Source organism: Solanum stenotomum, chromosome 6 (genome assembly GCF_019186545.1).
Source record: "Solanum stenotomum isolate F172 chromosome 6, ASM1918654v1, whole genome shotgun sequence".
In the NCBI taxonomy this organism is placed as follows: domain Eukaryota; kingdom Viridiplantae; phylum Streptophyta; class Magnoliopsida; order Solanales; family Solanaceae; genus Solanum; species Solanum stenotomum.
Window position 1 is genome coordinate 45,162,515 of NC_064287.1, and position 27,253 is coordinate 45,189,767.

At 34.9% G+C, this 27,253-nt stretch overlaps 5 protein-coding genes and 1 pseudogene across 6 annotated transcripts in view; 4 read left to right on the forward strand and 2 right to left on the reverse strand.

Annotated features, from left to right (window-relative positions):
• LOC125867008 (endoglucanase 25-like) overlaps positions 1-27,253 on the forward strand; it is a 237,868-nt gene that overhangs the window by 160,205 nt on the left and 50,410 nt on the right. The gene's annotated exons all lie outside the window — the stretch shown is intronic.
• The window catches only part of LOC125867017 (suppressor of mec-8 and unc-52 protein homolog 2), a 460,057-nt gene that overhangs the window by 15,088 nt on the left and 417,716 nt on the right, over positions 1-27,253 (forward strand). The window lies entirely within an intron of this gene.
• On the forward strand, positions 1,747-6,471 carry LOC125868793 (uncharacterized). The gene is made up of 3 exons (XM_049549353.1): positions 1,747-2,784; positions 5,397-5,912; positions 6,022-6,471. The coding sequence occupies exons 1-3, from the start codon at positions 1,747-1,749 to the stop codon at positions 6,469-6,471; spliced, it is 2,004 nt and encodes a 667-aa protein (XP_049405310.1).
• LOC125868794 (uncharacterized) lies at positions 10,064-10,378 on the forward strand. The gene has a single exon (XM_049549355.1). It carries the CDS (start codon positions 10,064-10,066, stop codon positions 10,376-10,378), a length of 315 nt encoding a protein of 104 aa, XP_049405312.1.
• On the reverse strand, positions 10,825-11,695 carry LOC125867042 (nuclear transcription factor Y subunit B-4-like; annotated as a pseudogene).
• Positions 22,496-26,848, reverse strand: LOC125867002 (putative late blight resistance protein homolog R1B-16). Its single transcript, XM_049547412.1, has 3 exons — positions 24,183-26,848; positions 22,984-24,099; positions 22,496-22,729 (listed from the first exon to the last, which is right to left on the reverse strand). Exons 1-2 carry the CDS (start codon positions 26,762-26,764, stop codon positions 23,025-23,027), a joined length of 3,657 nt encoding a protein of 1,218 aa, XP_049403369.1. The 5' UTR covers positions 26,765-26,848; the 3' UTR covers positions 22,496-22,729; positions 22,984-23,024.

Sequence of the window (27,253 nt, forward strand, 5' to 3'; positions counted from 1 at the left end):
AGAGAGTGAGATGGTAATCGTAAACATAGGAGGACATACACCCAAGAAGCTGGTGGATGTCATGTTATTGTTGCTCAGCTCACTCACCTTAGAAGAACTGAAGGAAAAACTTATGTCTTTGCCATCACAGATCCCTCAAGAAGAAGGGCTCTTGATGCTACTATTATATTTGGAACTCTTGAGAAAAAGATAAGGTTCAACAGAATTTCTTGTTGTCATTCATATGGCATATTAAAAAAGACTTAGACACATATCATCATATATTATTAAAAGTGGGAAGCTCCTAACCTCAGTTAGATTACTATTTGCTATACCCCATTTTAACCAGGTCAAAATAGTGTACAACATATTAGTGATTCCTAAATTAATTAACTAACTAAATGAGTCGCCACCTAATTATTTATGGTGAATTAAGACACCTAAAATGGATTAAAGACGTTGTTTAAAGTTAACTTCATTTTAAGGTCTACTAAACATAAGATTCTAGGTAAGGGTTCAACTAATCTAAAGGAAATGTATTAAGCATCCTTTAAGATCCATTAAAAATGGTTAACTGACCGAACTTAATTAATTAATTAAGCTAAGTGTCAAAAAATGTGAAAGCTAAATCTCAAGTAACTTTAAAATCATTGATTGAAAAACACTTCTTTATGAAAAATTGTCTTGTTGAAAACGTGTGGAAGTAAAATATTTTGTAAACATTAAACTAGTTTATTGGATAACAAATGATGACTTGAATCCATTTAAATTTAATAAGAGAAGGAATTTTATCAAAATTTGAAGCATTGGAAGTAGTAAAAGAAGATCTAGTGAACCTGACTAAATTTAGAGGCAAAAGTTTAAAAGTTTAAGACTTGAATAAATTCAAGAACTTACAAGTTAGAGAATAAATTTTATAATAAAATCTGTAAATCTAAACTAAAAAAAGAGTTGGGCAGTAAACGTTGTGGTTTATTTTTGACAAAAGTATTTGAAAGGAAAGTGAGTAACTACAAGAAAATTTTAATGAGGAACATTTCTAACTTAACTATGTTGGTTTCTTAAGTTCAAAAAAATAAAGGCTTTCTTTTATGCGGTAAAACGAAGTATTCGTAGTTACTGTATGGGGTCAAAGAAAATTCGTATATATCAGGGAACACACAATAGAGATAAAAACATTAATCACATCAACACAATTAAATAGAACAAACTGAGAAAAATGAGGTAATTAATAGTTGTGCTCGACTTTTATAGAATGAAAGAATCTCATCTGTTATTCGACGTCTGAACAACGTGAAGGCAGAAAAATGATACGTATGTGCGGACTCCACGTACAAGATATGCAAGCTTATGCAACAATGTATCGTTGAATCCCATAGTGGGACTCTTCCGCTCCAACGTTCGTGCAAAACAGAGAAAAGAAAAGGGAATGAATGTTAAGAAAAAAACATGTTCTCAAACAGTTAATAAAGGTGAAAACCAGAGCAAGTTATACAAAAACCTGATTCATAAGAATAACATATACATAAATAGAAAGTAATTTCGAAATGGGGTTTTTTAGTAATACATTTTAACAAACATAGTTTAATACATATATATACATTAATGAATGCTAAGTAAAATTTAATAAAAGATGACCTTTCCGTGAAAGTGGAAAGATAAAGTTTTCAATTTTTTTAGTACTAAACTAAGTACTAAAAAAAGCAGGCAAGTTCTGACAGAATCTGGAGTAGAATTGACAGTGCCTTTGGAAACTCAAATTGGATGATGAAATGGGGACATGTCCAAGTTGAATATGAATTACCTCACATCTCAGATCACTCTCCCATGTTTCTACAAGTAACTGATGAACCTCGAGGGGGTAGGTTGCCATTCAAATTTTTTAATGTATGGGTTGATCATCCTAATTTCTTGACATTGGTACTTAAGGTATGGAGGCAACCAGTGAACAAGAAAGGTATGGAAAAGATTTGGTATAAACTAAAGCTATTGAAGTCATTGCTCAAAGACCTTAATATTAAGGAATTCAAGAATGTAAGGAGCAACACTGTTAAGGCAAGAGAAGAGCTCAAAAGAGGTCAGATAGAACTACATGCACAATATTCTGATCTGTTACTCAACCAAGAAAAGAGGCCGTTGCATAACTTAGAGAAGTGGTCTATGATTGAAGAAAGTATCCTCAAGCAGAAGTCCAGGATTACTTGGATCAAACTAGGGGATTCCATATCAAAGTACTTCTCAGCAGTTATGAAAGAAAGAACTCATAAGAAGTTGATTGGTAATATTCAGGCCTTAAATGGCTGCAAATTACAAGATCCCAAAGCCATTCAGCAAGAAATCATATCCTTTTATCAGAGTCCAATGGGAGCTTCTCAAAATAGACTACCAGCAGTGGATAGGAGAATAATGAAACTAGGCCCCATACTTGTGCATCAACAACAACTGGATTTGTGCGAGGAAATCACTGATCAAGAAATTTTGGAGGGACTAAGAAGCATAGATGATGATAAGTCTCCAGGTATTGATGGTTACACATCATGTTTCTTCAAAAAGGCTTGGCAGATGGTTAAAGATGATATATGTTCAGCAGTGAGAGAGTTCTTCATTACAGGGGCAATGTGTAAGGCTATAAACTGCACCTCTATCACTTTGGTGCCCAAAATACCTAGTCCAGTGACTGTGAAAGACTATAGACCAATTGCTTGTTGTACTGTTCTCTATAAAATTATTGCCAAAATTATTACTTCCAGAATGCAGAAGATTATGCCTTGTATTATTTGTGAAGCTCAAACTGGTTTTATACCGGTAAGAGAATTTTTGATAACATAATCCTAGCACAGGAGTTGGTTCAAGCTTATACTAGAACTAGAAAGCATATATCTGCTAGATGCACGATAAAGATTGATTTGCAGAAGGCTTATGTAACATCTCGCACCTATAAATGACTATAAAGAGTTTAAAATATGAAAATATTGATTTTTGGAAAGAATAAGGAAATTTGGAAATTTTTGTCTAAGTTAAGAAAGTGAGTTTTGGCCATTTTCAAACGGCCATAACTCCTAACTCAGGATGATTTAGGAGCATCTCTTGATATGGTTGGATAACCCTTGCAGAGATATTTTCAACGCCGCCAAGTTTGCGCGATTTTGACATCATATGAGTGAGATATGCCTTTCAGAAGTTGGGCTGTTGGATTGAGGAAAGTCCCAATCCGGAATTAAGGAAGGGCAAAGTAGTCTTTTCTCTAATTTATTTCCTAATTCGTTTTTAGGGATTTATTGGGGTAAAATCTTATTTTTGTCAGATTAGAAAAATTAAATTCACGCTTAGGTCTTGGAGAAAAGAGAAGAGAAAAGAAGAAAGAAAAGGAGAAAACCTAGATTTCGCCAAGAACGTCAAGCGTTTGGAGTGGAATTCGTCGGGGGTGATCCCTATTAAGGTATGTGAGCTCTTTTAGTGATGGGTTAGTTCGCCCACACACCAACTTGTTTCAATTCAGCGATTTTGGGTTGTTTACATGTTAAAAAGTGAAGTTCTTGAAGAACATCATTAAGTTCTTGATTGGTTGTGTTGTTGAAGTTTCTTGTTGGTTTGATTCGTGTTTCCGGGTGGATTTTCGAGTTAGATATGTTGTAAGGTGAGAGTACTAATGACCCTAAGTGTTTGGGAAAAGAACTAGGGAAGATTGGAGGGTTTAGAGATGAAAAATGAAGGAGAAAAATCGTCAAAAACCTGGGGAAGGGGGTTGGGCGTCACGCCAACCAGCGCGCCCCAAAAGGGGTTCTGAAGTTCACCCCCTGGGGCGACGCGCCAACCAGCGTGCCCTAGTTCTCCCCATTCGTTCCCCACCTTTTTGTACTAGTTCCTAAGTGATGTACCTATGTTTCCTAGTTGGTTCTAACACTTTAAGGTACATCTAAACACCAGGAAATCATCCATAAACATGAGATCATGATCCTTGAATCCATAATCCAATTCAAGGAAAGTTAAAATCAAAGTCATAGAAGCTAAGAGTCAAAGTCTAGAAGTTAAGAAGCAAGTCAAAGCAAAGTTTCTTAAAGTTTTCAAGAGTCTTTAACAAACATTTTAACTTCGTTTCAAGGCTCAAGTTTCAAGTTAAGCAAAGAGTAAAGAGTTGAGTCCATTTTCTCAAAAAGCTATAAGGGAACTAAGTATTCCCAAAGAGTTTATAAATGTTTTCACATTTGAGCAAGAAAAAGGAAACATCGATTCCAAGAGAGCTTTTAAGCTAAGTTTTGAGTAATTACCTCAATTCAAAGAAAGAGTTTTGTTTTTACAAACATATGAGCTAAGTATATTTTGGGAGTAGTAATGAGCACCAATATGGGGATGCAAGTTCATATTAACTCAAGTCTCCATAAACCATGTAGCCATCATGGGTAGTAAAGGATCATACTTTTTAGATGACTCCTTAAGATGAGTTTAGCATAGACTAGTGGATCCACTAAGTTAAGTGTTCTATATGACGGCAAAGTATAGGACAGTTCTAGTAGCGTGGGCAAGACGTTGTATCACCACTTAGGCTCATAGTGGTGGTTGTCGGTTAGAGAATCTCCCACAAAAGTTATATTGCTTTTATATATAAGTAAAGTTGAGTTTGTTATTGCTTTATCTTTAACGAACTAAGTTGTTTACACTGTTTTACAAGTTTTATATATATATTGCATGTGTCTTATTGCTTTATATTGAGTTCAGTTATTCATGAGTTGTACAGAGCCAACGTAAGTGTTCCTTCTTACTCTTTTCAAGCTTAAGTTGTTGTTAAGCATTCCAACTCGCATACTCGTACATTCAATGTACTGATGCCAGTTGGCCTGCATCGTCTTATGATGCAGACGCAGGTAACTAGGATCGCATTCAGCGCCTCGTTGATCCAGTTGAACACTCAGAGTCAGTGGTGAGCCTCCTTGCATTCCGGAGGACTCTTTTATTCGCTTTCTAGTTTAGTTAATTAGGATGTTGTAGGGTTTGTCCCAACATCCATCTCAGTTGTTCAGAGGCTTCATAGACAGTTAGTAGTTCAGCTGTCTTTACATTATCAATCAGATGTTTTTTAAAGACTGAGTTGCCATTTTGGCTAAACTATTATTTCTTAAGTTATGCATGAGTTATATTTTCTTATGTTTAAGTCTTCCGTTGAGTTAAACAAGCCAAGCCAAGGGTCGCTTGAGGCCAGCAATGGTCTTCGAGTGCCGGTCACGTCCAGGGTGTAGGCTCGGGGAGTGACAGCTTATGACTCAGTTGAGTGGATATATTTAGAGCAAATACTCGAGGACTTGAGGTTTCCAACACAATTTAGAAGATGGTTAATGCAATGTGTAACTACTGTCAACTACACAGTGTTGATTAATGGTTCAGCCACTGAATCATTTGATGTTGCCAAGGGACTTTGACAGGGAGATCCAATCTCTCCTTACATATTTGCCATAGTTATGGAATACCTTAGCAAGAACCTCAATAACTTGAAGACTGAGAAAAGTTTCAAATTTCATCCTAGATGCTCTAAGTTGGGAGTTACTCATTTATATTTTGCTGATGATCTCCTTCTCTTCTCCAAAGGTGATCCATACTCGGTTGCGGCTATACACAAAGCATTTATGAACTTTTCTAAGGCATCAAGCTTACAAGAAAATATGAACAAGAGTTCAGTATATTTTAGGGGCGTGGCACAAGCTGAGAAAGACAAGATCCTCCAACTACTAGGTTATACACAAGGAGAGCTTCTAGGAATACCATTGTCAACAAAAAAGCTGACCCTGCTACAATGGCAACCCTTGATTGAGAAAATTGTTAGGCGAATCACCTCATGGACTGCAAAGAAATTATCTTATGCGGGAAGAGTACAACTGGTTCAAAGTGTTATATTTGGTATTCAAGCCTACTGGGCTCAATTATTTTTACTACCTACTAAGGTAGTTCGAACGATTGAAGCATTCTGCAGAAGTTATGTAAGGTCTGGATCCAATACAATCACTAAAAGAGCATTAGTAGCATGGGATAAAGTTTGTTGTCCTAAATCAGTTGGGGGGGCTTAACTTGCCTAACTTACATCTATGGAATCAAGCTGCTATAGCCAAACTTCACTGGGATCTAGCTAACAAACAGGATAGATTGTGGAACAGGTGGATAAATGCCTATTATATCAAAAAGCAGGACTTGGCTACTATGGTAATTCCTAGCAGTGCGTGTTGGATGGTGAGGAAAATTATGGGGGCTCGGATAATCTTGGAGAAATTGCATATCATTGTTCAACCTGGCCGAAGTTTGACGAGAAGTATGTACCTACAACTGCTAGGGGAACTACCACGAGTTAGATGGAAGGGACTTATATTCCAAAACCAGGCTCGACCAAAAGCTACATTCACGTTGTGGTTATGCCTTCAAGGAAAGATGCTGACGGCTGAAAGACTGAATAAATGGGGACTAAATGTTGATCCTACTTGTGTGCGTGCTATGCAGGTCCTCTTTTGAAGATAGATATCACTTATTTGCTGAGTGTTCTTATGGAAACCAACTGTGGAATAGATTGCTAAAATGGATTGGTCAGACTTCTATCACTCTGCAATCATGGACTCAACATCTAGAATGGAGTCTCAATCGTGGAAAAGGAAAATCATTCCAAGCTAAAATATTCAGAAGGCTAAATGCGGAGATAGTTCATGCGATATGGAATGAAAGAAACACGAGATTTTTTTAGAAGAGAAGTCGCGAGATCGAATGCCTTGCTCGGGAGATAGCTTATACTTGCAGTGCTCGAGCAACACATGATGTAAATAGGTTAATTCAGAATTTCCAGTTTTGAGCAGGATGTACTGCACAATTGAAATAGTCCAGTTAGAGATGAGTTATGAGATAGCTAGTTAAGTTTGACTAAGCTATGGTTTTGTAATGTTTTTTCACTAGTGATTAATAAAATCATGTTAGTTACCAAAAATACTGAGTACGAATATATTCCTAACGTATATATTTTTTAGTACTAAACTTAATCAGTGATAGACCAAGATTTCTTGGCTGACGCGTAAGCATATGAGAACATACAGTAGACCCTTCAAATTGAAAAATTAATCAAAATTTATAGCGTGATATATATATTAATCATAATTTCTAACAACAAAATAATCATCAACGATGAATGAATAAGAATAAGTTCAGATTTTCACCTTTTGTGGGGCAGTGAACTAAAGGCGTTGTCAATCCCAAATCTAGAACTCGCTATTTCACAAAAAACAAGAAAAGATGAACAACCTTTGCTAAAGCCTAAACATGTATGAAATTATTCAAAAGCTAGGCAGCTATGACTTCTTCTTTTTTTGTGTTCTTGTGAGTGTTCCAGCCTGTGAGAAAGATGAAAAATGTCCAAAGTTTTAAAAGGCGTCTCTAGCTAAAAGTTTAAGATGTATAGACGAATCTTAGGGTTTTTTTAGCGGAATTTCACCTTGATTTTGAATTCGTAGTCCTTCACTCAATTTTACGTTGGTCTGAAGCAGTATCAAGAGTCCTTCACGCGTCCATATTTCGTGACAACACGAGTTATGTTAAAATTAGTCAAAATGGTATATTTATTGTGGATTCAGATATTTTCGTGGGGTATTAGGACACCCGAAAAGTTAAAGTGTCTTTTTTAAAATTCGAGACAACTTCAGTGGTGACTTTATGTCTTTTCTCTATTTTAATAGTCATCATAATCACTTTAAGCTTTTAACCTTCCATTATTTAAGATGAGAAGCCCAAATTCAATATCATAATTATTCAAACCTTTCATAGTTTTAATAATTTTGAAAGAATAATTTTAGAGTCACTATACATATTAGTATAAATATCGTGTTTCTTTTTTCTTTTACTAACGTCTCATTTGTATTTCAATTTTCATTGTTTTTATTAATGATATTTTTTGTGCTTATGAGTTATAATTTTCTTTGACAACATAATCTTCATAATCTCTTCTTCCCCATCATCTTCAGTTTCAGGTTCTTGATGAAACATAATAAATGGTACCTCATTCATTCATATTTTTAGGTTTCATGGTTGTACTAGCAACTATATATTATTTTTATATGCGGCATTGTATTTCCATTTTATGCTATGCAATAATTACTATACAATCACCCCTTTTTTTAATTTCTAATTTTTTTAGTTATATATGCAAACACTTTTATATATTCGACTATATATTTATCTTTAAATTAAAGTACTATATATATCAGTAAAGTATAGCATCAAGCTTGTAAGATTTTACACTTAACTTACAAGTGTTGCTTTTTTCTCTATATGATTGTTTTGTATTTATAGCATAAAGAAAGTCCAATAATATATGCACCATTTAAAATTTGTCATTTGCAATATAAAATTTGTATTAAATATTTTAAAATAAAGGCATAATACATATATTGGACCCTAAACTTGGCTTCAAATTTTAACTTTGACCTTCAACTTTCATAGTGCACAAACAGGCACTTTAACTATCCAACCTTTTAATAAATAAACACGTGAGTCCTACCTGGCAAAACGCGTGATGTGCACGTATTCTGCGCGAATTAGGAGTAATTTTTTAGGCCCACAACGATAAAAAAAATGCTGAAATGACAGCTCTACCACCCGGATTTCGGCCAATCTCAGGCAACCCAAAACCCCCATTCATTTTCTTCTTTTTCAGGCAAAACGCCACCACCAAATGACCCCCAAACAAGTGAACAAACACATCCATTCCTCCGCCCTTTTCCGGCCAGCAAACACCACTTGAAACCACCCAAAGCCTCCATTCATTTTCTTCTTCTTCCCTCCGCTCACACCACCACCAGCGAGCCGGCTTCAACCTCAAACAACCAGCAGCCCCCAACTCCAAACACCTCCAACCCAGCCGTTCTGCTTCTTCCTCCATACGGAGCACAACCCATGAAGCGAACGAGCTTCGAGCTCGCTAAACTCACCAAATACCCGACCCCAAACCCATCAGATCCGCCATCTCCGGCGAGAATCATCACGAAACAACACTGCTGCAACCAGCAGCTCGAACCAGACACAAAACAGCAACCAAATGACCCCCAAAACCCCATGAAAACAGACCCAACAACCACAAACACCTAAACCAAGAAGCCAGCCATCAACAAACCTCTAAGCTCCATCAAACAATGAAGTCCGAGCTCTAAAAACCATTAGGAGGAATTAATTTTGATTCTTGTATATAAATTAAAATTAATTTTGATTTTTTTTAGTTCTAAAATCGACACGTAAAATATTTAATTAGTTGGCAGCCATTGAGTGGCTCACTAATACACGTTGGAGCGTTTGCATTTCACGCTCTTTGGCTGTAAAAATCGCGTGTTTATTTATTTAAAAACTTGGATAATTAAAGTGTATGTTTGTGCACTATGAAAGTTGGAGGTCAAAGTTAAAATTTGAAGCCAAGTTTAGGGTCCAATATATGTATTATGCCTAAAATAAACATGCAACGCACGTTCCCAAAACTAGCTTGTAGTTATATAAGCTTTTCAAAAGTTAGTAGACACCTTACCTATCCAACCACTATTGACTTTCTTACAAAACATATTCCATAAAATAAGGACTACCTTTCCGTTACAAACTAAACAAAATATTTCAAGGGAACCATTAAACAAAAGACTATCTAGAAATATCTCATTTTCAAACAAAAGTTGTACCTTTTGATGAAAAAAACTCCTCATTTCAGAGGACCATACTGGAGCAAATATTTATAGACCCCTCAATTCATGTTGAAGTAATTATCTAAATTTGTATATAAAATACTTCTGAGAGAAATCTATGTGCTAGAAGTAAGAAATCTAGTGATCTGTGCAAGTCTATTATTTTTGAATTACCAATTGACACGCTAAATAGAATACTAGATCTCATGCCCGACAAATATGCTGCAAGAGTTAGCATCTTATAAAAAAATTGGACTCGGTTATGGTTTACACAACCTAACCTTGTGTTTGATCCCCTGATTTTTCGGTATGTATCTTATATCCCTTGATTTTTCATATGCTTCATAATATGAGAAGCCACGTGGGCAACGAAACACCATCACCATTGAAATGTGGATTGGGTCATGAGCAAGTTTCGTTTTGATGACAACATTGAACCCTTGACTTTGTACTTGCCTCATTATCGTGAGGATGATGGTGGTGAGCATGGATCCCTGAGAAAGAAGTCTTTTCTGAAGCGTCCAATGGTTAATGCCGATTTAGGATGCATCATCATGCCCTATCATCTGCCTCCTAATTTTCCTATGGCTCATCACCACTTTGTGTATCCACCACCAATGGAAAATGGTGACATGCATTGGGATGCATCAAATGGAAGCACTTCTCAATGTGTAGTGGATAGTGATGTTGAGTTTCCTGCGGAGGGGGTTAAGGAGTGATCAATTTCTCTACTGAAGGAATTAAGTTGTTGAAACTTCAAGAGCAATAAAGAAAGTAGACTATTTTTTCTATGTTGCCTAATGTAGGATAATTCTTAATTTGTGAAGTTTAGGAATGTGTCTTTCGAGCTAAGTGAGACAATTAGTGGCCCCTTCAATTGGATGGTAACTTATGTGTGTATGTTTATGTGTGTGTGGTGGAAGTCATCAACCACTTGAACAAGTGTCACCTGTCCTTATTCTGATCTCCACAACCAACCCCTGCACATTCCCCTTCCCCTGGTATGCTACCTAGCTTCTCTTTTACTTTTACAAATGCATTGCACAGTCTATATATATATATATCAGAATAAGGACAGGTGATGTTTGTTCAAGTGGTTGAGCACTTCCACCACACACATATACATATACACACATAAACAAACATACAATTGGACGGACCACCCTTTGGCTCACTCAGTTCGAAAGAAACATTCCTAAACTTTGCAATTAAGAACTATACTAGATTAGGTAACATAGAAAAGATAACCTATTTTCTTCACTACTCTTAAAAGTTTCAACAACGGGTTAATTCCTTCAATAGAGAAATTGATCACTCCTTACGTCCTCCGTAGGAGACTCAACGTCACTATCCATTACACACTGAGAAGTGCTTGCATTTGATGCATCCCCTTGCATATCACCATTTCCCATTGGTGGTGGATACACAAAGTGGTGATGAGCCATAGGAAAATTACAAGGCGGGTGATAGGGTGTGATGCTGCAGCCTGAAGCTGCATCAACTATTGGATGCTTCAACAAAGACTATTCTATCAGGGATCCACGCTCACCACCACCATCCTCACGATAACGAGGCAAGTACAAAGGCAAGGGTTCAATGTATTCATCAAAACCAAACTTGCTAATGACCTAATGCACATCTTCAACGGTGATGGCGTTCCGCTGTTCACGTTAGCAACTAGCGTTGGCTTCGCATGTTATTAAGCATATGAACACAGAGATACATTCATGCATAGTCCGTTTGCTGTCATCAGATATCTTGGCATGTGGAGGAAGGGTCCTATGCGTGATTCTACCCACGTCTGGCATGAATCGGTCTTGCTCCTCAAGGATGCATCCTACAACTGCCTGGTTGAGATGTGCATATTTCATTACCTATTTAACCACGATCGACTTTCTTACAAATCATATTCCATAAAACAAGGAGTACCTTTCCAAACTAAACATAATATTTAAAAAGAAACCACTAAACAAAAGACTATCTAGAAATATCTCATTTTCTAACACTCTACGAGATTTTTCTTGGATACTCCCAACTTAGCCCTTAGAACTTCAAATTTCCCCTTAAGAAGTGCCTTGGTCATGATGTTTGCAATCTGCTGATCTAAGCTGCAATGAACAAGTTTAACTTCGTCATCATTCTTTGCTTGCCTGATAGCATGAAACTTCACATTTATATGCTTGCTACGACCATGTTGCACTGGATTTTTGGCCATAGATATTGTTGACTTGTTGTCAACCTTAATGACAGTAGCTTCAATGTCATTTTGCTCCAAATCACGTAGAATCATTCTTAACTATAATATTTAAAAATTAGTATGTTTTTTTACTATACTCTTATATTAAATAGCTACTACTTTATAATAGTGCTCAATTATCAAAAACATCTAATAAATAGAGGCAACTTAGTAAACTATACCGTCAAATTATTATTTTCCTTAATGGGCGTGAAATGAGCTAAAGTGATACCTATTTTCGGATAAAGTAGTAGTATATAGTTGTGTCGTTTCAGGTCAATACTCATTTTCCCAACTGTGAAATCATATCTATCCCCGTGCATGCCTTCTTCTCGTTCACTCCACCCTTGTCCCACGTGTTCCCCTGCTCTTAAATTTTGTGGCAATATATATGGACACTTATTACTTGACAAGAACCACATACTATACATAGAAGTGTGATGTGTATAGTATGTGGCTCTTGGAAAGTAATAAGTGCCTATATATATAGCTACATTTAAGAGAAAGGGGGGACATGTGGCACCAGGGCGGAGTGAACAAGAAGAAGGTATTCACCGGGATAAATATGATTTCACAGTTGAAAAAATGAGCATTGACCGGAAACAACATAACTGCTACTTCTTCCGTTACAAAATAAGTATTATTTTAGCTCATTTCACACCAATTAAGGAAAATAATAAATTGAAGGGGTAGTTCACTAAGTTTCCACTATTTATTAGATGTTTTTTTTTTAATAATTGAGCATTATTAAGAAATAGTTGTTCTTTAATACAAGAGTATAGTTGAAAAAGCATACTAATTTTTGTGCCGAATTCGTATGATGACACTTGTTTTGGGACAAATTTTTTTGGCTAAACTCTAAAGTGACATTATTTCAGGATGGAGGGAGTATGTTTTACTTAAAATTTAATTCAGTCATTTATGTTTTACTTAAAATTTAATTCAGTCATTTGGCCATTTCCCTTTTACTTTTCTCCTTTCCAAACAATTTATAGATCCAATCCTATTTAAACCAGCCCCATTCATTCAAATTCTCACAAAAATTCTTTCAAAGTTTCACATTTTTTATGAAAGAACTCCTTATTTCAGATTTCTATATTAAGACAATTATTTATATGAGTCGATGTGCTAGAAGCAAGATATCTAGTAATTTGAGCAAGTCTATTATTTGTGAATTACCAACTAACATACTACATAGAATACTAGATCTCAGCCTCATAAAATATGTTGCAAGAGCTAACATCTTATCAAAAAATTGGATGCAGTTACGGTCTACACAATCTAACATGTGTTTGATCCTTAGTTTTTTCAGTATGTATCTATAAAGAGGATTCTGCTTTGAGCATAATCCGTAAAATTCTCATGAAACAAATTGGACCTATACTGGGATTTCATCTTATCTCCAAGACATACACTTTAGCACAGATCCCCCCAATCTTGTTTGCCTTCAGTTAGAGCATTCAACAATTAACAGTTTGCAGGATCAATAAACATTACTCTTATTATGCCAATACTTGAGACTTTGGAGTTGAAATATTGTGTTGATGTTAATCTTGTTGATATAGTTTCTCCAAAGGTTATGAACTTATCAATCCTTACCAGTTATACAGTTAAATTTAAGTGCTCTTATGTGAACCCAATACTTGATAGGATTAACCACCTCTGCTTGTGAACTAACTACATGGTCGGTATCTATACCAGATAGGCTTGATGTATCACTAAGCTTTCAAAACCTGAGAATTTGTGACTTAAAGATTTCTGTTAAATGTATCACCTGTGCACTTAGCCTATTGTGTGTGTGTGTGTGTCTATGTATAGTATATATATGTACACACAGGCCCGGGACTTTACTCTTGTGGTAAGACTATAATGCACGCTATGTGGATTAGGCACATGTCAGGGGTTTGAATCTTGTGCTGCATATATATAGAAGCTTGGTAATTTGAAGAATTTTAATCTATGCTCCGGCCCTCTGGATTTCTTGTTTATAAAATGTGTATGTATAACTGTATATATATATATATATATATATAAGCTTCACTAATTTTTGAAACATTGACCACATTATAAAATATGATTCTTTTCTTGGGTTTATGAAACAATATCACACAAAGGAACTGTTTGATTACTTGTCCGAGGCAGAAAACGAAGCAAGTGAAGCTCTGATGATGATTCAAACAGTGAGGTTAAGGAAATTCAAGGGGACAACTAGTGAAATGTACTTGATACAAGTCATGCTTGCTCATTCTATGAAACTTGAGAGGATGATCATTGAGCAGTGCAAGAGTACTAATGCCACAAATGGTAATCAATCAAAGTAGTGCAAGAGAAGTAATTCCAAAAATGGCAATCAACATTTGATGAAACTCGTAAGCAATCCTTAAGCATCACCAAATGTAGAAATCAAGTATACTTGGACTGATTCAAGTGTTGTATTACGGCTTATTTGGTCAAGTGCATTCATCTCATATTCAAACTTAATATTGATATCAGAACTTCATTGGGATTCTGCACATAATCAAGGATTAAGACGTCTTCATCATCTTCAACAAAGTATGAAATAATGAAATTCGACGGGGGTCTAGTTTTAGTTTGTGGAAGATTAGAATGAGATCGTCCTTGGTGTTACAAGGGTTATGGCAGGAAATTGAGGAGGCTTTTCCAAAAGAGTTGAAAGAATTAGTCAAAGCAGACCTGAAGGAAAGGGCTTTGAGTGCGATCTTTATGAGCATTACAGATAGCATTATTCGAGAAATTACTGAAGAGAAATCTACAACGGCATGGAAGAAGTTAGAAGATCTGTAACCTAAGAAATCACTCACAAGCTGCCTCTACTTGAAAAATAGGTTGTACAATCTTCGTATGAACGAAGATCCACTGGTCAAAACTCACCTTGATAAGTTCAATTCAATTATAATTAACTTGAAGAAGGTATATATCAAAATTGAAAGTGAGGATCAGGCCTTAATCGTGTAAAGTTCTTTACCATCCGTCTTACGATACTTTTTGTTGATACAATTTAAGTAGTTTCTTATCGGACGTAAACTCCTAGATCTAGGTTAAATAAAATCCATTTCCCCTTTTGTTTCTTTTCTCATTTCACTTCCATTCTTCTCTTTTAGATCAAAAGGTAAATCTTGGTGAGAATTGGAAGAGGATGTTGAGTGTTGACTATACAATAGAAAGTTTTCAAGGTTTGGGGGATTAAGTTTATTTCAACTAACAAACACACACGCAATTTATTTGATGAAAGAATTAATCAAACACACAGTAACAAACAGATATATATACTGTCACAAAACCAAAGCAATCAAAAAAATTGGGATGCTTTTACACAACTTACAGGTGAAATTTTGCAACTCTCTTGAAGCACCATTCCATTTTTAGGGCTAAAATTTGAACAAATACCGCCCTCCTGCATCTAGTAAAAAATAAATTGTTTCAATTTTCTTTTCTTTTTGGGGATTGCACAAAAATTATATAAGAAAATCTCAAATTAAAGTAAAACTCACCTTGTTAAACCAATCCAAAGATAAAACTAAGCTGATTAATGGAAGCTCACAAGAATGAACGGTTTTATTTTATAAATAACGTTTACTAGTAACTAGCTTAGTCTTTTCTTATTCTTTTGTACTGTAGTACATAACTTACATATTAAGAAATCACGTAATTAATGAATTAATTGGTATTTGTTTCAACACAACTACTTTTTTGGATTCAGGCCCAATTTTTAAAAATTACTTATTAAAGTCTATTTTATTTTATTTTAACAAGGTTTTTCAATTTTGTCTATATCACCTCAAAAGTTGTCTTATTAAAATTTGGCTAATAAAATATGATGTGTCATTTTATTTAGTCCACGTGAACTTATCTCCTCAATCCACACAACATTAATAATTCAAATATATATATATATATATATATATATATATATATATATATATATATATCAATTCGCTTTTGAACTTGACAGTCAAATTTATTTTAGCACTTTAATTATACACATATTTATTATCCCTTAATATTTTAGAAGTGAATTAAATATCACTCACAATGGAGAGTGTATTTCACGCGCATCATGTCATTGCTACATTAATTAGCGCCGCCTAGGTGCCATGTCAAAAATATTTTATTTTTAATATTTTCATTTCTTTTAGTTTATGCACGATTTGTAAAGCTAACTAGTTTTTTTTTTTTTAAATACATAATGTTCCATGAAAATGTATCAAAGTTTTCAATTTCAGTTTACCATTGTTGTCATTTGTTCTTAACTTGGAATTGTCCGATAAAATCTCGTTTTTCTTAACTGAGAGTCTTTATTTTTCAAGAAAGTTTATAAAAAAAAATTGGAAGTATAGAATAATTTTTTTTTGTGCGAGTGTTGAAGTTTCTTGGACTTTTATGTGTATATTTTTGATGAAAAATTGATGGATAATGTGTATATGTCGTTTGGTAGAGTGTATAACAATAATGTTAAATAGAGTGTATTAGTAATCTTGCAGTAACAATGCATATATTAGTTATGCTAGCATTAATTATACATAGATTATTTCTATACATTGTTTGGTTTGATGCATTAAAAAAATATGTATTGCATAAAAAAAATTTATAAAGATACCCTCCACTATTATGGTGGAAAAGATGTAAAAAGGGTTTTAAGGGGTATATTGAGCCTTTTATCATGCTAATGCATAAAACCATTGCATTGCTAATACCTAAAAATTCATGGTATTAGTAATACATACCTTAATACACAATAAAGTGTATAACTAATGCAAACATTAGTTATACATATGTTGGAAAAGAGTACCAAACAAGATACTAGTAAAACACCAGGCGAATGCATACATTATTTTTTCTAATATACTCTATCAAACGGTGGGAGTACAATTCTATTACTCTCTTGATTTTTTTCTCCTAAACTTCTCCGTGATTTGAGGGGATATTGTAAACCTCCTTGAGTTGTATAACTTCTCCGTGATTCGAGGGTATGTAGACCTCCTTGAGATGTATTCGATCTTCGGGAACATCGGGAAGCATTTCGTCATTTCAAATCGATCTCCGAAAGGAACTATGTTGACCACTCTTTCGAAGAACTATGTAGTTGATGTTGTGGCTTTCTCCAATGCTTTTTGAATGTTAGTCCCTTATTTATAGTTGTAGGGGGTTTTGCTTATGATTGGCCAAAAGTTGTCATTTTGACACTTGACGGATTGTGATTGGTTCTTAAATTTGACTTAAATAACTACATCATTTGGACACGTGGCATCATCTTGTTGGTCTTGGGTGCCTATTCATTGTGACACGTGGCATGAATTTGGGCTTGAAGATGAAATCGACCTTGAACTTGAATTTAATAAAATGGACTTAGTTATTTGTAAAGCCTAAATTAATCATTCAACCCAAATAAACATAGATTTAATTCAAATTTAGTATGAATTTGATCCAATAAAATATACGTGTCTACAATGTGTAATTACCAAACCTAGTATTCGAAAGTGTATTTCTCTTATGTTAAAGGTATTTAAAATTTATATATTATCAATAAGAAAATATTTTTATCTTATTTACATAGTATAACTTTTCGATGAAATTCCCTTCTTTGAAAAATCACTATTCATTTTCAATCCCTTTATCGCAACAAAAACATCACTCACCTCCGATGTTTCTAAGACCATCTCCAACCCCTCTCTATTTTACTCTCTACTCTCTATATTTGGGGAGTAAAATAGAGAATGTCCTCTCCAATGACTCTAATTCACCCTCTACTCTCCAATTGTAGAGAGCTGAATAACAGTTCTCCAAAGAACTATACTTTTCATACTCTCTATTTCACTTTTGGAATATTATATTTTTATTTTTATTATTTTATAATTAACATATTATTTTTCAAATAAGACTATTAATTAAATCTCTAATATTAGTAATTCTTTTTAAATGTAATATAACATTTTAAAATATATACTATTTAATATATATACTACTTAGCTTTCATCCTGAATTAATTATATTTCAATTTTTTTTAATTTTCATCACTTAACGTGATATAATTAGATATTATTATTAATATTCACTATTGAGAATGCACGAAATTTAAATGTTAAGATGGAAATTTTAATTTAAAGATATAATACATTACAAAATAATTTAAATACAAGATAAAAGTACAATACATAACATAATAATTTTTAAAATCACAACAATAATTTGGTATTCCGGCAGGTTGTTTTCAGATTTAACAATATTCGGAAAAAAATTAGTATATGATCCAGAGAATTGTTGTGATTGCGATTGCGGGTGTGCTTGTTGATTATTTTTTTTTCAATTATTTGTAGTTGTTCCTAACTTTTTATTGCATCTATTCACGAACAATTTTTAGCCATACATAAAAAATTAAGGACAAAAATGCTCATTTTGAACTCCATAATGCATTAATAGAGCATTTATATGAGCAACGTAATAATCTTGAAAGTTGAGCATTTATGTAATGTTTATGTAATTGTATTTCATTAATGATTTAACTTTTATTTGGATTTTCCATTAATGTGTATATTATATAATATTTGCTTGCAATTTATGTTATTTAGAAATTTAGAATAAAATAAAATTTAGAGTAGAAAATGTTACTAGCAGTTTTGTTGAGAACATTATTCCATTGACATTTATATGAGTTAAACATTGCTAAGTATGTATACCACTTTACGGATCTCAAATTATTGCAATGGTCTTATTCTTTTACATAAATTTACTGAATTTATTTTATACAATGTCTATTGGCAACTAGTTGATTTGTGGTGCAGTGGTTTGTTTGTTGCTATTGTTTAGGAGTCAAATAAGTTATTTACTTCCTAGTCTTTAGGTCACAGGATGATTAGTGGAGTTAGTTTAGATCAGAATAATTAGGAGTAATAGACGGATTCGATTATTAGTAGTTTTTATCTATTTAAGAGAGCACTTCCACTTGTTTCTATCAATGTCACTACAGGAGAGATGTAATCCTCTAAGATAGATGAGTGATATTTCATTCATAAATAGCCTTGTGCTTTGATTTTTGACTTGCTTCTATTTGGTGCCTATACACATATTGTCGTACATTCTTGAGTTTCTTGATAAAATTAGCTTCATAAGAATGAAACATGCTACTAGATCCCCATGCTTCTTCCACTACTGCTCTATTCATCATTGATGACATTACTAAATACAAATAGAAACAAAAATCAGAACAAAGAGTTGGCATTGCCACTTTCTTCAGCAAATCAAGTTACAAGAAAGAACTAGTTAATGAATGCCACTGCAAGAAGTCTAAGTATGCAATATGTTAATCAGTACGAAAACATCATTCAGGGTGGGTATGATAAAAGAGGATCCAAGAGAGATCAGTGCCTTAGTTCTTCGTTTCAAACTAGAATTTTTAACCAGATGGGATTAGTAGAGCTAGTGTTCCCTGCAGTTATTGCTTGATCCAAAGGGTGAACAAATATTCATGTCCTTTTCTCTTTTCTCAGCAACATATCCACCGTATCACAAAGTATGTGAAATGTTAATAAGAACCAAAACAATCCCCGCGGTTATTGCTTGATCCAAAAGTTGAACAAATATTCATGTCCTTTTCTCTTTTCTCAGCAACATATCAACGTATCACAAAATATGCGAAATGTTAATCTGAACCAAATCAATCCCCGCGGTACTGCTTGACCCAAAAGGTGAACAAATAATTATGTCCTTTTCTCTTTTCTCAGCAACATATCCACCGTATCACTAAGTATGCGAAATGTTAATCAGAACCAAATCCATCCCCACGGTTACTGCTTGATCCAAAAGGTGAACAAATATTCATATCCTTTTCTCTTTTCTTGGCAACATATCTACCGTATCACAAAGTATGTGAAATGTCAATCTCTGCAGTTACTGCTTGATCCAAAAGATGAACAAATATGCATGTCCTTTTCTCTTTTCTCAACAACATATCTACCGTATCACAAAGTATACAAAATGTTAATCTGAACCAAAACAATCCCCGCGGTTACTGCTTGATCCAAAAGGTGAACAAATATTCATGTCCTTTTCTCTTTTCTCAGCAAGATAACTACCGTATCACAAAGTATGTGAAATGTTAATCTGAACCAAAACAATCCCCGTAGTTACCGCTTGATCCAAAATGTGAGCAAATATTCATGTCCTTTTCTCTTTTCTCAGCAACATATCCACCGTATCACAAAGTATGTGAAATGTTAATCAGAACCAAAACAATCCCCGCGGTTATTGCTTGATCCAAAAGGTGAACAAATATTCATGTCCTTTTCTCTTTTCTCAGCAACATATTTACCGTATCACAAAGTATACAAAATGTTAATCTGAACCAAAACAATCCTCGCGGTTACTGCTTGATCCAAAAGGTGAACAAATAGTCATGTCCTTTTCTCTTTTCTCAGCAACATATCTACCGTATCACAAAGTATGTGAAATGTTAATTTGAACCAAAACAATCCCCGCAGTTACTGCTTGATCCAAAAGGTGAAGAAATATTCATGTCCTTTTCTCTTTTCTCAGCAACATATCTACTAGAAACATAACTACTGTATCACAAAGTATGTGAAATGTTAATCAGAACCAAAACAACATTCAGCTTGGGTATGATCAAGGGCGAGTTGATGAAGTTGATAGTAGACCAAAGAGAGATGAGCCAAGACAGTGGCACTAGAAAGGATACCTCTGTTTTTGAAAGACATGTGAACAAATATTCATGTCCTTTTCTCTTTTCTCAGAAACATATCAACCGTATTACATAGAATGTGAAAGGTTAATCAGTATTAAAACAGCATTCAGCTTGGGTATATAAAGTATAAAGCTGCCAGTAGAATGAAAGGAACTATGTATTTTATTGATTGTAACTAAGTATATATAGATTCTGTACAACTTCTACAGCAAAGAGATAAACTAAGAAAAAGGTAAGACTTATCTATAACCTATATACAAGGGAGGAAGTTACAACAGAGTCCTAAAGAGAAGACACTACTAAATCTGATCCGTTATTAGGGTATGATCAAGTGCAAGTTGATGAAGTTGATAGTAGACCAAAGAGAGATGAGCCAAGATGGTGGCACTGGAAAGGATACCTCTGTTTTTAAAATATACAACGTGCGACGACAAAAGAGGAACCAAAAGAGATCAATTTCCTGTTCCGTGTTTCAACCTAGAACTTTTAGCCAGATGGGATTTGTGTACCCATATCATAAGAAATTGCAGCACATTTGCAAGGTAAACATACCTCCTTCACCAAGTTGTTGCATGACTTCCATGAATTTGGCATGAAGATCCACCGTCCATTTTGTGCATGCCCTTCACCTAACGGTCTTATAAATAGCATTGTTTGGCCTTTTTCCTTCGTTAATCTCATTTGTGCTTTTTCTACCTCTCTACAAACTTACAAAAGCAACAAAATGCATCTCAATTCCATTCTGATACACAACACATATCCCAACAAACAACTGGAATCCCAAATACAGGCCACAAGCAGTAACTGGAATCTTTAGTATCAATCTCAATCACATGATGGTACAAAAGATCGAGAGAAGATTTTCTCACAATAGGATGCTAGCATAGATGCAGAACATGGGATTATTAGCCTCTTGTTTTGATTTTTTTACTTGCTGAGTTTTCTTGTTGAATGAAACAATTCAATACATTTAATTACTTTATAGACAATGAAAATCATTTCAATGTGGATAAAGAAAAGACACAAAACTACGTGTCCAAGAGGAACAATAAAGTTTCATACAACTAGCTAGAGGAAGACAGAGTCAATCTCAAGAAAAAATGATTTTCTTTGGAAACAGAATAAATTCATCTATCATTTATCCTGAGGAAGCAACATGTTCAAGAAGTTGGTAACCAACGAAGCTTGAGCTGCTTGGCTGCCCAATGAAAGGATCATTCTTTGGTGAATGTCTCAACATTCTTGAGTCCTGAGTTAGATGAAAGACAAGACATAACTAAGGATATGGTGATTCTTTTATTTAGATAAATTTTCTCATCTCATACGTATTATGATTAGTGAGGTTAGATTGATGCCTTCCATTGCACTGTTTTACTCATTTTTATCTATATATTAATCAGTCTTACTCATGTGTTCTCATTATAACATACACTTTGCTTGGCAGTAGCCGGTATGCATTTCCCTTTTGGTTGCAATTTGTTGGATACAGAACAAGGTGTTTTCAGTTGTAGTATTCTCATATTATACATACAAATCCAGCATAATGCCGGTTGTATTGTTCTTTGTTGAACCAATAACTAATACACTAGAGTTATCATACTGTTAAAATTCATCACACGAAAGATAAAATGGATTTGTCCATCTTAACCAACTCTCAAATAAATTGCAGCAAACCTAATACCATAGTTATGAGCATGTATGAAATGAATCAGACTTTTAACATCGAATACTGAAATTGAGATTTACACATATGCAAGAACAATAAAGGAAGTTAGGAACTTAGTATTAATGTAAATGACATATAGTAATTTGTTATCTTTCTGGTGTTTATTTAAAGGATCTTTTATATATGAATTTGGTTTTATTAGTGAACCGTCGACTATCCACAACATGATAAAGAGGAATAAGTCACGTACGTATCAAAACTAATAACAGATGGAAACACAATGCTAGTTCAATATCCATATATGATACACACATTCTCGATCCGTAAGTAAACAAATCACTAAAATCAGTTTCAGAATACTATAAGTGATACCACCAGTAGTTCACCTAATACATCTTATACAAGCCTTTTTGTTCTTTCCAACTGCTTCAGCTAATAAAACTCCTTAAAAACTGTAAAGAAAATTGAAAAAATTAATCTTGAAATTAAGGAGCAGTTGAAACAAAAATATAATCATTCTTCCATGGCACAGCTAATACTATTTATTATTGCTTATTCTTTACTCCCTCTAGTCCATATTACGTAAATTTAATATAAGAAGGTAATTAACTTGAAGTGTGAGATTAAAGGTTATTCATGATCTGCTTGAGTCAAGAGCAACTATTAGCACATTTAGACTTCAGTTCGCAGTGAATCAACCACATACCTGACAACCAGTTCGAGACAGAGTACTAGAGCATTGTTGATCTACTTGTGGATGAAGACCTGGAAATCAGAATTTCCTATCTCATCAACTTGCATATTCTTGATCTCCAAGGCTGACTCGGTGAGTGATTCCTCCTTGCATGACTTTACCTCAATGGATTTTAGAGACATCATGTATCCGAAGCAAGAAGGGATCATCCTAAGATATTGACATCTTCTTAACAGCAAGTGCTCAAGGTATGGGAAAGCATCATCCGAAACATCCCATTCAGAAAAAGAAAGATCTTGCAGTTTCAAGAATTTGAGGTGAGGGAAATGCTCATCGGTCACTTTCCATATGGATTTAATGGAAACGTTTAGCAGTTTGAGTACCTCAAGTCTGGGGAGGATTGCGACCTGATTAAGTCCAGATATGCAACCATTGGATAGTGTTAATTTCTTGAGACTTGGTGGCAAGTTCAGCTCAGTGGCCCATATCCCCAAACGACCCCAAGAAAACTTGAGCATTTCAAGATTGTTAAATGCAGGGAAAAAGCCATCACATGACAAAACTTCACATCTCAGTTTTTGAAGATTTGGTGTCTTTGCAAAGATCCTGTTTGCATCCTCCACACAAGGAAACCATGTAGAGGAAAGAGTTCTCAATCCATCCATCTCTTGGAAAGCATTGTTTATATTGAAAATAGCGCGGTTGTATACGTGCAAATGGCGCAACTTTACCATCTTCCAGATGGTGTCTGGTAAAGTTACTCGTCCTCCAAGTCCTTTAACTATTAAAGTTTCAAGGTTCCAAAGATTGTCCGAGAATGTCAATGAAGAATCTTCAGCAACTTTAACAGCAACATATCTCAAGCAGGTTAACCCTTCTGGGAAAGAATCAATTACCGTGAATTCTAAATCTAGCACCCACAAGAACTTGAAACTGTTAAAAGTGTGTGATGCATAGCCTATTGAAGATAATCCAATTTTTCTTCCCTTCATCAAGTGGAAAGATTGTACATCTGAACAAATCGAACTCCATTCTGCAAGATTATCAACTTGAAATTGAAGGCATAAGCGTCGTTGAATGCTATGCTTCTGATAGGAAGTAGAAGAAAGATTCATATTATCATTGTCCCTGTTAATAGAGAAATTAATATGATCAGAATACATTTAAAAGATAAAATTGATTCTACGAATTAAAATATTAGATTGTATTACCCTTCTATGCATTGTAGAAAGTTCTCCACCTTGGCTTTCTTTTTACAAAACTCAAGCAACAAGTCATGAATGCGACATGTCTTGGTCTTACCATCGGAACTTTTCTTGGAAACCATCACAAGGTTTCTTCCAATAAGGTTCTTTAAGTAATTTTCTGCTATATCTTCGGAAAGCTTCTCTGTATGAGTTTTTACCAAACCTTCTGCTGTCCACAACCATGTTAATTTTGATACCTTTATCTCTTCGTCTTCCGAAAATACTCCAAAATACAAAAAGCAAGGTTTCAAATGAAATGGTAAATCTTGGTAACTAAGATTTATTATATCCTCTGACTTAGCCTGGATGTGTGGACCTAAATTTATTGCAACTTGTTCCCAACAACGTTTTTCCTTCTCCATTGTTTCGAGAATACCCGCTACCAGGACAACTGAAAGAGGTAGCCCTCCACACTTTAGTGCTATCTTTTGGCCAACATCTTCTAAGACAACAGGGCAACTTTTTTTGTTGAACACCTTATTCTTCAATAGCATCCAACTTTCTTCAAGAGTAAACTTTCGAAGAAAATGAGGATCACTAACGAGTTTAGCATGGTAGGCAACATGATCATGGCGAGTTGTCAGGATAAGTCTACTTCCATTATTGGCTTCATAGAAGCAAGGCATTAGATCATCACATGCAGTAGTTTCCCAGACATCATCAATGAGGATAAGATACCTCTGACCAAATAGAAGTTTACGCAACTTATCTGCCAATTCATTCTCTGGTAGTTTATCACTGATAACTGTATCCTTCTTAACACCCCGAAGAATGGTTAGTAACAAGTCTTTACGTGTGTATGCTTGAGATACACAACATTGTGCACGGACATCAAAATGAGAAACAACTAACTGATCAAGAAATAGTTTGTTAGCTAGAGTTGTCTTACCCAATCCGGCCATTCCAACAATTGAGATAAGATCCAATTTTGATGATCCTCTGATTAGCTTCCCCTTTAGTGTTTGCACCACCTCATCAAAACCCACCATTTCTTCTCTGATACTTGTAATCCGAGCAAGTTGTGACGTATGAGCACTGACAACATCAGTGGTAGTATGCAATACCAAGTCAGCAACTTTCTTTTCATCATGATTCTTCAGTACCTCCTTCATGAGTAGTGTAATCTCCTCTATGATGTCTCCAATCCAGAGAACAACGCACCACTCAGGGATATCATTATTTATGCAACCGACAACCAAATGATACACCTCATATGCTATAGAAATCACCTGCATTGAAAAATACTGGAACGATCCATCGTGATGCTTCTGAAAGTGATCCAATTGCTGCTGAATTGTCCAAAGTTGGCTCTTTGTAGAAGAAAGTGAGTCTGAATAGAGGCTTAGATACTCCTTCAGGTGGTCTAAAATGATATCAATAGATCCCAGTCCATCAATCTTAGGTAATTTGGAGTGAAATGACTTCCGACTGATGAGGTAGATCAGTGCTTGTATACTCGGAATATCTCCAGAGAAATCAAGAACTGGCACTTGATTTGACTCCCCAACAGCCACGTCTTCCTTCTCCTCCACGCGGTCATACAACGAGTAAACTAGAAGCCCTGCATCAATAATTGCGGTATCAAGATCTTTAAAGGCCTCTCTTGGTAGATTGATGAGATTGTCTCTCAAGAAGTTGAGCATTGGCATTTGATCCTTGAAAGTAACAGGTAGCACTTTCAAACGGTGTACGAGAGTCTCCACAAAGCCATATTTATAATCAGAAACATACTCAGCTTCAATATTTGGATGGCATCCTGATTTTAGAGCTTGCAGAACATCAACATAGATCTTGCGGATACATGGTTGAATAGGCTGAATCCTCTTCTGAAAGTCAGAAAATGAAGCATTCATTTTAGCTGATGCCGAGTTTTTTTCTTTCCAATGGTTTGGCAAATTCAACCAAGAAATCATTGCTGCATGACCAGCCACAACTAAAACATGAGTCAAGAAAGTATGTTGGCTTTGAGGATCCGACTCATCCGAGCATATTCTATCTGAAATAAAGTAGACAAAATTTCTCAATAACTTTAACTCCTTTACAACCTCTTCCATTGGCTGTTTGCTTGAGTGAGGAACTAAGTCAATATAAGGATGACAAATCTCTGATAAATCAGTGAGATTCCTTACAACAGTATCAATGAATTTCTTTGCAAATTCGGGAGTAGCAACGATGGAGGAAAGTGGTAGTGATGCTTCGGGAAAGGAGTATTTATCTCTGATTTCCAACTTAGTCTCACAAATGTGTTCTTCCAATTTAAAGAACACGGATGCAACATCACCGGGATGGTTGATTCTTTTGACTTCAGTTTCAGCATAAGAAAAAACTTCTTGAACTTTCTGTGTAGCATACCAACATACAGTTGTGAAGCTCTGCAAGCTGAGAAACATATCTAAAAATTTAAGATACATATAAATGATCTCAATTAGATTCTTTGGATCTTTATTTCTGGGGAGGCTGGAATCCCATTCATTGGCAAGCTTTTCTAAATGAGAAAGGTCATAATCTTTCCCTATAGACAAATATTCATATGAAGAAGAAGACATGATCTTTTTTTACAAGTTTCTGACCACACTTAGAAATTGTAACAATTCTATGTCTAAACAGTTTTCCGAAATAATATTATCGAAAAGGTGAAAAATATCTATGGCCAAACAGACACATATTCAAAGTTGATTGCTACACCTGGAAAACATTTATAATTTCTTGGTAGGTATTTATTGGGGTTTTAATTTTGGTGGTTGGGATAGTTATTGGTTGTTGTTGTTGTTGATAAGACTCTTAAATGGGATTAGTTCTTGGGGAGTCAAGTGTGAAACATTTTCTTAGGCATGTTGATGTAACAATACTTAGGCCATATACCAACTAGGGTTCTAGCGGAATGTGAGGTACTCCTTCATCCTTAACCAGATGTTTAGGGTTCGAGTCATCAGTTGCCTTTGTTAGGGAACGCTTTCCCCCAAATGTGAGACTTTCTTATGCGAATCTGGATTTAGTCTGACTCTAATGTGAGTACCGAACACCGGATGAAAACC